General features: G+C 37.3%; 1 protein-coding gene and 1 long non-coding RNA gene across 2 annotated transcripts; one reads left to right on the top strand and one right to left on the bottom strand.

Annotated features, from left to right (window-relative positions):
* Positions 1-1,830: 1,830 nt before the first annotated feature.
* Positions 1,831-10,198, top strand: LOC309511387 (glutathione S-transferase A-like). The gene is made up of 6 exons (XM_082186601.1): positions 1,831-2,093; positions 2,249-2,314; positions 4,838-4,943; positions 5,672-5,790; positions 8,879-8,967; positions 9,515-10,198. Exons 1-6 carry the CDS (start codon positions 1,926-1,928, stop codon positions 9,645-9,647), a joined length of 681 nt encoding a protein of 226 aa, XP_082042727.1. The 5' UTR covers positions 1,831-1,925; the 3' UTR covers positions 9,648-10,198.
* LOC309511460 lies at positions 9,837-11,823 on the bottom strand. Its single transcript, XR_014210642.1, has 2 exons — positions 11,688-11,823; positions 9,837-11,428 (listed from the first exon to the last, which is right to left on the bottom strand). It is a non-coding gene; the product is annotated as an uncharacterized lncRNA (long non-coding RNA).
* Positions 11,824-12,187: the final 364 nt, after the last annotated feature.

Raw genomic sequence — 12,187 nt, 5'->3', positions numbered from 1 at the left:
ATAGCAATTAGCAAACATTTCTGAGGTAAATAAAGTAAAATAAAAAAAATGACAGCGCCTCAGCTGCTTCTCAACACTTAATTTGTGTAGATATTCATACAGTAGACTATGGAAATGTAACATGCATCGCCCTAACCATTCATAAATACTCTAGGTTGTGTAAGGGTTAATGCCCGACGAGGTGTGCATTGTCAGGTATTAACGTTAATGGACGACGGCGAGGCGTGAGCGCGTCGGACGGTTGCCTCCGCCGAAGTCCATTAATACCTGACAATGGACATCTCGATGGGCATTAACCCGCTTATACCATGGTCACTTGCCAAATAACACATTTTTAAAACATAAGTTTATATTTTAATTCGTTTTACAATCTAAATCTAAAGTTTTTACAAACAATAACTTGGTTTCGGAGATATTTATAGTCCGCTCAGCTCGTAGAATCCTTCAGTTTTGTTTTGCTATCATACAATAAATTGTAAACGGATACTTTGACTGCGTGTTGCTATGGTTACTCACAGCTGATGTAGCCAGCGCATTTATTTATTAATTTCGAACGGTAAAAAGTCAGTTTCACCAGAACACCTTTACTAGGTGTCCTCTATCACTTTTTAATGGACACCCTGCAGCCAATCAGAATCGAGTATTCACCCAGACCATGGTATAAATAATAATAACAGTATGAATACTCAAATGCATACGTAAACTCAGAGCCGTTAGAAATTTAAATTTAAAATCTCTTCCAACGGCTCTGCTCTGGTGAGTTCAGACCTTACAGTCTATGGTTCAGACTGGTGATGCGGGTCACATGACAGTTGGTTGATTATCGCTCTCCACTTCCTGTGAAGTATCGATGTTCCCTTATTAAAAATGTAACTATTTTAAGTTAATAGTAAAATAGTAATAGTAAAAAAAATAGTACTTTAATTTACTTTTTTAATAGTAAAATTTTTACTATTTTTAAATTTAAACAAATCTTCCTTTACTTTGAATAACACTTTACAACAAGGTTCCATTTGTTAATGTGAGTAAATGCATAAGCAAGTAAATGCAAGTAATGTGAGTAAATGCATATAGGCTTACAGCAAGCTATACATATTTTAAGTTAATATCAGTCGTGTGTAGGCTACTTAGTATAATCATTAACTGATAGTTGACTCGATTTGTCATGACAGTGATTGTAGTTTATACAGTTTTAAATGGATATTTTTCTTTGCTTCAGAAGGCAATTATTAACGCGCTGGAGTCGTATGGATGTGGATTACTTTTATGATGGATGGATGCGCTTTCTGGAGCTTCAAAATCTGTTACCATTCACTGCCATTATAAAGATTTTTTTTAATATAACTGTAATTGTGTGTGGCTGAAAGGAAGTCATATACACCTAGGATGGCTTGAGGGTGAGTATATTATTGGATAATGTTTATTTTTAGGTGAACTATTCCTTTAAAGGGATACTCCACCGAAAAATGAAAATTCTGTCATCATATACTCACCCTCATGTTGTTTCAAACCTGTATGAATTTCTTTCTTCTGCTGAACAGAAAGGAAGATATCTAGAAGAATTTGAGTAACCAGACAGTTTTAGATACCATTGACTTCCATAGTAGGAAAAAAATATACTATGGAAGTCAATGGTATCTAAAACTGTTTGGTTACTGACATTCTTCTAGATATCTTCCTTTCTGTTCAGCAGAAGAAAGAAATTCATACAGGTTTGAAACAACATGAGGGTGAGTATATGATGACAGAATTTTCATTTTTCGGTGGAGTATCCCTTTAAGTAGCCTACCAACGACATCTTCAGCCTTCTTCACACGAGCATAAACTGCGCATGCTCCTTGAACTTGCGAACAGGCCACGCCTACTAAGTTCCGACTTGAAACGCAACCAAATCTGTAACAACATTTCTGATTAAACGCGACATAATGGCGCAGAAAATGATGCTTTACTGGTGCTCCGGCTCTCCGCCGTGCTGGAGGGTCATGATCGCGCTGGAGGAGAAGAAACTGCAGGGATACAAACACAAACATTTGTCATTTGACAAGAAAGAGCACCAGTGTGCAGAAGTGAAGGCTCTCAATCCCAGAGTTCAGGTGCGTCTCACACACACGCCTGTGGAGTGGGGTTTCTGCTGACTGCATTAGTGTTTACTGCAAATGCACCTTTCATAAAGAGACACGACATTTACCAAGTTTAAAAAAAAAAAGATTTATATTTATTTTTTTAACATTGCACATTTATTTTGCAGGTTCCAACTTTCAAGCACGGAGACCTCATCGTGAACGAGTCTTTCGCCGCGTGTCTGTATCTGGAGGTAAATCAGTGTCATAAACAGAAGGCGTGGCGAGAATCCAGCGGTCCTTTAGCCTTCGTACAAATACACATCTGTGCCTAATTTAAACAAACACAATCCAAAAGTGTTATAATTCTTGTGAATAAGAAAATAGGATGCTCAGGAAGAGAGGGGGATGGGGATATTTACCTGCCAAATGCGGAAAATTAAGCGTGACTGAACTCAAAATGAATTACTAAAAAGTCAAAGTTATGATATACAAGTCATAATTAGGATGACATACTAAATCATAATTGAAATAAAAGGTAGAAATCATAACATATTAACTCATTTTGACTTAAAATAATTTCGGCTTTTAAAGGTTGTATCAGCGATTTCAGGCCCAAACATAAATGATGTTAAAAAATGGTCAAAAAATGGCGTCTCTGTAGGCAGCCTAGGCTCTGAGGCCCTGTCCCAAATGGCACACTCCGGACTTGTGGACTTCCTCAGAGTCCACACTTTGGTGACGTCATGTAGTGCAGACCTATAGGGCCCTTGGCGCGAGTCCACGAGGGCGCATTGAGAGGTATTTTTGGGACAGACTTGATCGTCATGCCGGAAATAACGGTCTGGTTGTTGTTGAAAGGAGAAATCACATTTTTGCGCTCCGACGTCTTATCTGCATGTCCACTACACAGCCTAATTTTACAGTTCTATATTTTGATATTGTGCATATCACCTGGGCATTAGACAATAGATATATCATGCTTATTTAAATGATGTATACAGTTGTACATAATAATAGATAATGTTCCATTTGAACTAAGATTACAATTTTAAAACATAATTTAAACTTTTTTTTTCAATTTACAGGTTTCAATATTCATACTATGTTTACATATGACTCAGTAAAGCCCTGCCATTCCTTCTATTTATTTAATGAATCATAATGCGATCGTATTATTAAACGCGCTATTATGTTTGAGACATCAACCACTGCTCGATGACCATAATGTTTGTATAAACTGTAGGTAACAACTGGTAAAATGTACACCTAGGTCATAAAAACCATAATATTTTCTTCTCAGCCATGTCAACAATTATCCGTGAGTGAAATCTCCTCCCATCCGTTGTCTGATTGGCCTTTCGCAAGGATTCCTGGGTAAAGTGTGTGGAGCCTGCTTCTATGCGGGCTTCGTGGAAGACCGCTTCAAGGGTACAAAGGGGGCGCTGCTGAGCACACTTCAGAGCGGTAAAATGCTGAATGGGACGGCCTACGGACTCGTAGACTCAGCGAGCACGCGCAATTCAAGTCCACGAGACCGAAAGTCCGCATGAAGTGCGCCATTTGGGACAGGGCCTGAGATCTGCACACAAAACTCACCAACCACTCTAAGCCAAAACAAATAGTGTTCCAACCAATCACCGACAGGGGTGGGTGTGGTGAGGTTTTCGCATGCAGCCGTCATAGGCAGCCGTGCACGAGTGCAAAACCTCACAACACCCATCCCTGTCGGTGATTGGTTGGAACACTATTTGTTTTGGCTTAGAGTGGTTGGTGAGTTTTTGTGTGCAGATCTCAGAGGCTGCCTACAGAGACGCGTTTTTTTGACGGCCTGCTTATGGGGCGGGCAGCTAGCGGATCGTTAGGAAAGATTAGATGATTATGACCTTTAAAGATTATGACCTTTAATGTCATAATTATTACCCAGAGAGCAACATAGTGTTGGCCCAGATCCGGCCCACATCTGACCCGTGTGGAATGCACGTGTTCCGGATCTGGGCTATGTTGCTGTCTGGGGAGTTTTTGTCAATTTAAACTTTTTGTCATTATTATGAAAATGTAAATCAAAGTTAAGTTAATTAGTATATCATAATTTTGACTTTTTATGTCATAATTATGACTTACAAAAGCATGTTTTTTTCTTATGTGGCGAAAATGGGCTTTCATACTGTACAGTTAAAAGACGTTACCAAAAAAAATTTGTATTTCAATATTGCATATATTCATAAAACATTTGAATAGGGACAAACAAAATATATGACCCAACAAAAATCAGTTTTTAATGTGTCCTTCGGTTTTATACAAACACAGAACACTGCTGTAATCCTGACATCTCGCAGGATTACAGACCAAATAAACAACTATAATATTAATATTGTCTATCGAACTGGGATAGGTGAGTTACAAATAATCACTTTTAGCTTTTCTTAAACCCTTCAAAACTAGTACAGAGCATTAAATTAAATTATATTTTATTCCAGTTCAGAGTAGATTAAAATCGATTAATAAGTTCCAATGTAGACTTTCCATTTGTATATGCTTATATTGCATGTATATGTTACACAAAGCTGATTGGTTCCTGCTGTATCAGTAGCCAATGAGCTCGCTGCTCAACTCTTAAATAATTGGTTAGCATTTGCTTTTGAAATTGAATCGATGTTTTCAAGAAAGTGTTAGTAATAACAATTGATTATTTTTTAATTTTTTTAGTAATTGAACAGATCCAAACTCAAAGATGAGGGTCACGTCACAGACTGATAAATGTTTCTGGTTTGTAGAGTGCGTTCAAGTCTCAAGGAGCCCGTCTGATCCCAGATGATCCAGCCGAACTGGCGCTCGTCTACCAGCGCATGTTTGAGACCAACAACCTGCAGCAGAAAATGTGTAAGTGATTTAAATCATGAACGTACATTTAAAGCTGCACGACGACTCATTTAGACGAATACCGTTTTTTATTTCATTATGATCGGACAATCCCAGTCATCCAAGCCTTATATAAATGAAATTTAAAGTCCCCCCTGTGGTGAAAATCCAGCTTTTAATGTAGTTTATGTGTCTATGTGGTGTGTTTAATCTGCTTTAAGACAAACCATGTGTAAGTTCATAAGTCGACAGCATTGCTGAGTATTTCCTCCTTAAAACTGCAGTGAACCAAAGACAGTCTCAAAAACACGCTTTGAAAATCGCTGGTGTTTCTGACGTCACAAACTACCTTGTAACCAATCAGATCAACGTGTGATCGTCAACCAGTGGATCTCTGAGCTGAGTGAGTGAGTGGAGGCGGGGCTCATTTGCATATTCATAGAACAGCGCATACTAAATGAGTTATAAACAGTCTCATATGTCTATTTATTTTTAATATAGGCACACTATTTATTAATTTATTGTTCTGTTTTATTTAACATTTAGGTAAGGGACCTGGGTAATGGATAGGGGGCGCTGGCCCAAAAAAGGTTGAGAACCACTGACTCAGATCTTACTTCATCCGGTTCAATAATAGTAATTAATGTAGTTTATTGGCTGTCATCGTCCTCCTATCACATGCTCTCTTTGCTCGCCGGATCAGCCGAATAAACCGGCGCTTATTCTGTGTTGAACTCTTGTGTGTGCAGACGACGTGGCCTTCTACGAGTGGTACATCCCTGAGGGAGAGCGACACGAATCGGCCCTGAAGAGGAATAAAGAGAATCTCGTCACCGAACTCAAACTGTGGGACGGATACTTGGAGAAGGTTGTGTTTTAACAGGGATTCTCCATTTGATCAGTATCGGCCGATAATGGAATTTTTCAAAAAGATTGTGAGCTAGACTTGAGCTGAAAGAGGGGGGTTTCGTGACCCTTTAATATTAAATTATTTTAATTGTTACAATTAAAGTATTCATTTTATTAAATTGAACAAGAACATTCAGCATTCAATCAAATATTCTTAAAGATTTATTATTATTAATAATATTATTTCAACATAATATCTCGTTATTTCGACATAATATGTGTGCGTGCAACAAGCAAGATGTGCATTTGTAAATCCGATGAAGCGTGCATTGATTTTGATTAATAAACTAGTGTTTTCTGTGTCAGTGTCGGCTGCAGATGAAGTTGACGATCGCCATCTCTGTAGTGAACGCGCCTAGAGAGAAATGCACATCATGGATTACATAATCAGAGAGTAGCCTATATCTTTTCGCTTTGAATTGTTTTGTTTAAAGGTGGGGTATGTGATTTGTAAAACGGCCGGCAGATTTTGAAAATACACAACTCAAATGGTCCTACCTTCTTTCCTTTGACTCCACCCATTTGAAGAACATGGACATGATGGGGGAGGGGGGTATGGTACGACCGTTTGATTGACGCAGTTACTGTCCAATGATTCTAGGTGGTCTTGGAAATGATTGGCTGGAGTTTTTCGAGTCCTGCCCGTTCCACAGATGATTAAATTGCTTAATTTTCATTTCAGTGCTTCTAATTCAGTGGCTGTAAGTGGGTTAGGAATAGGATTTCAAGTGATTTAGAAAAAATGGCCAAAAAAGAGAATCACATACCCCACCTTTAAAGACATTTCAAGCTTTCTTTAGATATATTTCTCATGTCTGTGAGGCATACGCTGAGTTTCGGTTAATTTATGATGAGATGCGCTCCAGTTCACGTGCAATGCAAGTGACCGCGGCGCGCCGGCGCCTCCATGATTATATTGTTTGCTATATTTGCTTCTTATTTATTAAATACAGGCAATTGGTTTATTAAAAAATATATATATTAAAATTAAGATACAATTTATACAAAACGAAATTCACTTTAAAGAAAGGCTTTCTACAAAACACAACTTAATGAAGTGGTCAAAATCATGTCTGACACACTCCATGTCTCTTGATATATTGCGCATCCTATCTTACTCGTGCTGTTCACTTTTCATAATCAGCATAGATGGGGAAAAAATATCATTATAAAATTGTATCAAATATGAAACTAAATGAGCTTATTTAATGGCTACAACACATATAGTAGCCTAGGCCTACAGACTCTATTTGTGCAAATTGCTGCACATTCATTTACTTCTGAATTTTGCACACATAAGTTGAAAGGCATTTGTCTGTGCAGAGTAAAACATCTGCAACATTTATCAAGTTCACGGATAATTGTGTGTGCATTTATTCATTATTATCTTAATGAATAATGCAACAAGGAGGAAGCATGTAAACTGCGTTGTTTGTTTATTCAGAATGGAATGGATCGCAAATCCGAATGAAAAAGCGTTTAAAAAAAACGTGAACTATGATGAACGCAGAAAATGAACAAAAATGAACTTTGGATGGCCTAGGGGGAGTAGGCCTACTACTCTAATATAATTCAACAAGGTTTTAGAATATAGAATATTTTTTAAACAAGATAAATATTTTTAAAGCCTATTAGGCTATCCTGGCCCCGGTGTGATGTGTGCGAGTGGAGGAGACGCTGTGCATGACACGCGACGTGTTTGTAACACAAATGCTTGATCAAGGGCCCGGCCCGGCCCGAGGATAGTGGGGGAAATATCGGCCCAACGGGCCGGGTCAAGTTCGGGCTCAGGCAGAGAATCTAAGCTCTAAATTGCCTACATCGCCTAATCAGCGCTCACACGCACACATAAAGCCACAGCGCACCAGCAAACCTCATGATTATGAATGGGAGACTGTCTGAACATTTTAATAATTTATTATTAATTTATTTTCGTCTGCAGTGATGAATCTCCGCATTAGTGCACACACCTATATGCACGTTTCAGAACATAATCTGAGAATATTTGTTTTCCTTTTGAATCGGTTCATTTAAAAATAGACATTTCAATCTTTCGATAGATGTATTTCTCATGTCTGTGAGGAAAGTTCACGCTGAGTTACGGTTTATTTTGTGACGCGTTCAAGTTCACAGAGACAGAGACGGCAGAAAGCGCATCCTGATTGTTTTCTTTATTTTACAAAAGCACAACGTTTAGTTATTGTGAGTGCACACAAATAACATGAGTCCGTTTCCAGTGACGTTCTAGGCTACTCTTGATGTAAGAGAGTATGTTAAGTGAAATGCAAGTGTCGTGCAGCAAGAGCGCTAATAGCTTCCACACTTAGATATGAGCTTAATAATCGGCTAGCGCACATTTATCTAGGTTAGCATTATAGCGAGCGGCCATGTAAAGTTGCTACTACTTGCATGTTTCAAATAATAAGTCATATTTAAGCTCGATAGATGATAGGCAAACGTTTGGATTTTCCTGTCTGATTCCCACAAGTACCCGCCGTTAGCGATCTGTCCCTCATGAATTACGCAACTTTGCCACAAGGTTTTGTTTTTTTTGCTTTCCTGTAGCTCAAACAGTAGAGCGTTAGCGCTTGCAACGCCAAGGTCATGGGTTCGAAACCCAGGGAAAGCAAGAACTGATAAGAATGTAAATGTGTGCCTTGACGTGCAATGTAAGTCTCTTTGGATAAAAGTATCTGCCAAATGCATAAATGTAAATGACTAACCGACTAATACAATTTTTGTTGGACTAAGCCTCTTCATGTCGATTATTAGCGGGCAGCCCTAATCGATAGTCTCACGATCTCACGAAACGATTCCAACATGACGACGTCAAACTTTAGCGCAATAGACCCTTTTCATGTTCTAAAGAAATATCAGGAACATTGGCTAAAGGATTTAATACAACGAGCCTGATTCGCTGCCTCTTTCATTCGTTCTTATTGAAATTAATTGCATTATGAATGCCATAACTATTATCATCAACCTTTGGTCATTGAACTTGAACCCTTATTGTTCTCCTAATAAACTCAATCTCATTTGTTGGTCAGATGGGTAAAGGGTCGTTCCTCGCCGGCAAGAACTTCACCATGGCGGACGTGGTTTGTTTCCCAGTTATCGCATATTTCCCACGACTTCAGTGAGTGAGATCATTTTCAATCCTTTTCCTTAGACAGCATGTTTGATCATAATGTCAGCTCAAGGTTTAATGTTTGATCTGTTAGACTGGTGTAATGTTTGATCTGTTAGACTGGTGTAATGTTTGATCTGTTAGACTGGTGTAATGTTTGATCTGTTAGACTGGTGTAATGTTTGATCTGTCTGACTGGTGTAATGTTTGATCTGTTAGACTGGTGTAATGTTTGATCTGTTAGACTGGTGTAATGTTTGATCTGTTAGACTGGTGTAATGTTTGATCTGTCTGACTGGTGTAATGTTTGATCTGTTAGACTGGTGTAATGTTTGATCTGTTAGACTGGTTTAATGTTTGATCTGTCTGACTGGTGTAATGTTTGATCTGTTAGACTGGTCTAATGTTTGATCTGTTAGACTGGTGTAATGTTTGATCTGTTAGACTGGTTTAATGTTTGATCTGTTAAACTGGTGTAATGTTTGATCTGTTAGACTGGTGTAATGTTTGATCTGTTAGACTGGTTTAATGTTCGATCTGTCTGACTGGTTAACAGCTGTCCTAAAGAGAAATGTCCCAGACTGATGGAGTATTATGAAATGGTGAAGGACCGTCCCAGTATTAAAGCCAGCTGGCCTCTGGAATGGCTGGAGAAACCCGAGGGTGAGGATACACTGAAGGACCTGTGAGGAACATCGAAACATCCTCAACACCTCTGGATCATCACAGAATCAGATTAATATTGCATAAAGTTCAGCTTTGATTTATTCAGTAATTGCATGTGATGTTTTCTAACAGTCCTTTATGCAAGAAATGTTTCAGAAGTCTCTCTTACTAATCAATTTTACACCTACAACTGTTAAATCACAACTCTTGTCTTGTTTACATCGCTGCACCTTTTAACAGTTTTAAAGTTTTGTTCTGTTTAATCAAGCTGAGGAAAATATTTACCATCATTACAAGAAATAAAAAATGTGCTTCAGTTTTAAATTATTAGCACAAAATATAAGTCGCTTGAAATGGGATCTTAATTGTTTACGTTTTAGCTGATTCATTCCCAGACAGCCACATAGTGTCGGCCCAGATCCGGCCCACATCTGGTACACGTGGATTCCACACGGCCCAGATGTGGCCCGGATGTTGCTGTCTGGGTTTCAATTTAACGATTACATTTCTCAAATATTTTTCATATTTATTCTTCCATATTCGTACACCAAATAAAATAGTAAGTAAATAATCAGCCTGCAATCCGTCTTTGTCGATCCAACTGGTATGAAACGCCTATAATCATCATACATAGGCTATCTTGTTTTTATTTATTACTGAATTTATGAAAATAATCCGAGCACATCAACCATATGGAAGATTGATTAAGATAAAAATGTGTCCATTAGTAAAATTTGCATGGGGTACCCAGACTTTACATTTCTTCTGCACCAAATAACAATGACTTCAACAAAATCTAAGCATGACTTTGAAAGGTTGTCCATGTATGAAATGTGTTCACAGACATTAAAAAATGAAAGAAAAGAAATTACTTAAAGTAGGATATCAGTATAAAAACTTAAAACTCTTCAATCAGGCGTGTCAAATCTCTCCGAAATCATAGTTACTCTCATATCTATATTAATTGCAAGTAATTATTCAATAAAGAGATCGATAAACTAATGTCAGTCAGTCAGCAGTAAAACGAAGTGACCGTTAATTTTTAAATTACGCGAGTGCGCGCGCATCTTCTGTGCTTTAGCTTTTACACTATACACTTAATCCTGGCGTAATGTTTTATCTATACAGTTGGAATTATTACGTGTTTTTGACGGATCTTATTTCTTCAATTTATTAAATGCTATATGAAACTAGTTTCAAAGCTCTGACTTGCGGGAAACTATGAACAAAGGAAAGTAACGACTGAGGAATACTGAAGTAAAGTCCGTAAAATTGAAACTAGCGCACAGATCAAGCATTCTGAATCTGGAACGATTATGTTATGGTTATAAAAATAAAACATAAAAAAAATAACCATTACAGAATGTTCTGTTCTTTTGAGGTTATTACAAAAAACTAAACAAAAACTTCCTGCAATGTTCTGGGAGAGTTAAAAAAGAAAGAAAAAAAAGAACCTACAAAGAAAGTTTTTGTATTGTTGCAAAATATAGAAATCACACAATGATTCTTGTGTGCAGCTAAAACTTGACTGAGATCAGAAATTCAGAGGATTTTAATGTTTGAATGAAAGACTTTTAAAAGAATTGGGGAGCCAATGCTCATTTTAAGGCAAAATCAGCTTTAATGAAACGTACGGTAACAGAAATCTGAGATATGAAAGCGCATCTTCCACAAGAACACAGTCATGATGATCATACATGAAGTGACTGAGCAGTTTCAGCCTCACCTTCAGCTCAGATTATCTTCATCATGTGGACTTTCGACGCTTCGAGCTGATAAGAGTCAACAATGACACAGCAAAATACTGTAAAAAAAAAAAAAAACACAATTACATTATATCTTAATCACTTTTTTTTCTTGCTAATTGAACATCATTACATTCTTTTAATAACTGAAATATTTGGACATTTAACTTTTTTTTTTTTTTACTAAATTTAAACAAAATTTCCTTTACTTTGAATAACACTTTACAAGGTTCCACTTGCTAAGTAAGGGATAAACAAAATTCAGAATATTCAAAATATAATATCAAAAACTAAACCGCTAACGAAAATAGTCCGTACCGTCTCTACTGTTAGAATCCTGCGTCCATAGCAACGCTCTGTTTTCATGGCAACGGTGTGTTATACTGCGCAGCGTCTGTTATCAAGAAATAACACACCGTATTCTACAATAGAAATCAACCAAGCCATGTAATAATGTAAGTAAATGCAAGTAATGTAATAAATGCATATAGCTATACATATTTTAAGTTAATATTAATCGTGTGTAGGCTACTTAGTATAATCATTAACTGATAGTTGACTCGATTTGTCTTGACAGTGATTATAGTTTATACAGTTTTAAATGGATATTTTTCTTCGCTTCAGAAGGCAATTATTAACGCACTGGAGTCGAATGGATATGGATTACTTTTATGATGGATGGAGCTTCAAAATCTCTGTTACCGTTCACTGCCATTATAAAGATATTTTTTGAATATAACTGTAATTGTGTGTGGCTGAAAGGAAGTCATATACACCTAGGATGGCTTGAGGGTGAGTATATTATTGGATAATGTTTA

This window comes from Leuciscus leuciscus (assembly GCF_965113295.1).
Source record: "Leuciscus leuciscus genome assembly, chromosome: 12".
NCBI classification, from domain to species: domain Eukaryota; kingdom Metazoa; phylum Chordata; class Actinopteri; order Cypriniformes; family Leuciscidae; genus Leuciscus; species Leuciscus leuciscus.
The sequence above is the reverse complement of the archived record's forward strand: the minus strand, read 5'-3'. Positions and strand labels throughout refer to the sequence as shown.

Coding starts and splice junctions, on each gene's coding strand:
- LOC309511387 (XM_082186601.1), top strand. CDS start 1,926: ATGGCGCAGAAAATGATGCTTTACTGGTGCTCCGGCTCTCCGCCGTGC. Junction 2,315..4,837: donor CCGCGTGTCTGTATCTGGAG/GTAAATCAGTGT, acceptor TCTGGTTTGTAG/AGTGCGTTCAAGTCTCAAGG. Junction 4,944..5,671: donor CAACCTGCAGCAGAAAATGT/GTAAGTGATTTA, acceptor TTGTGTGTGCAG/ACGACGTGGCCTTCTACGAG.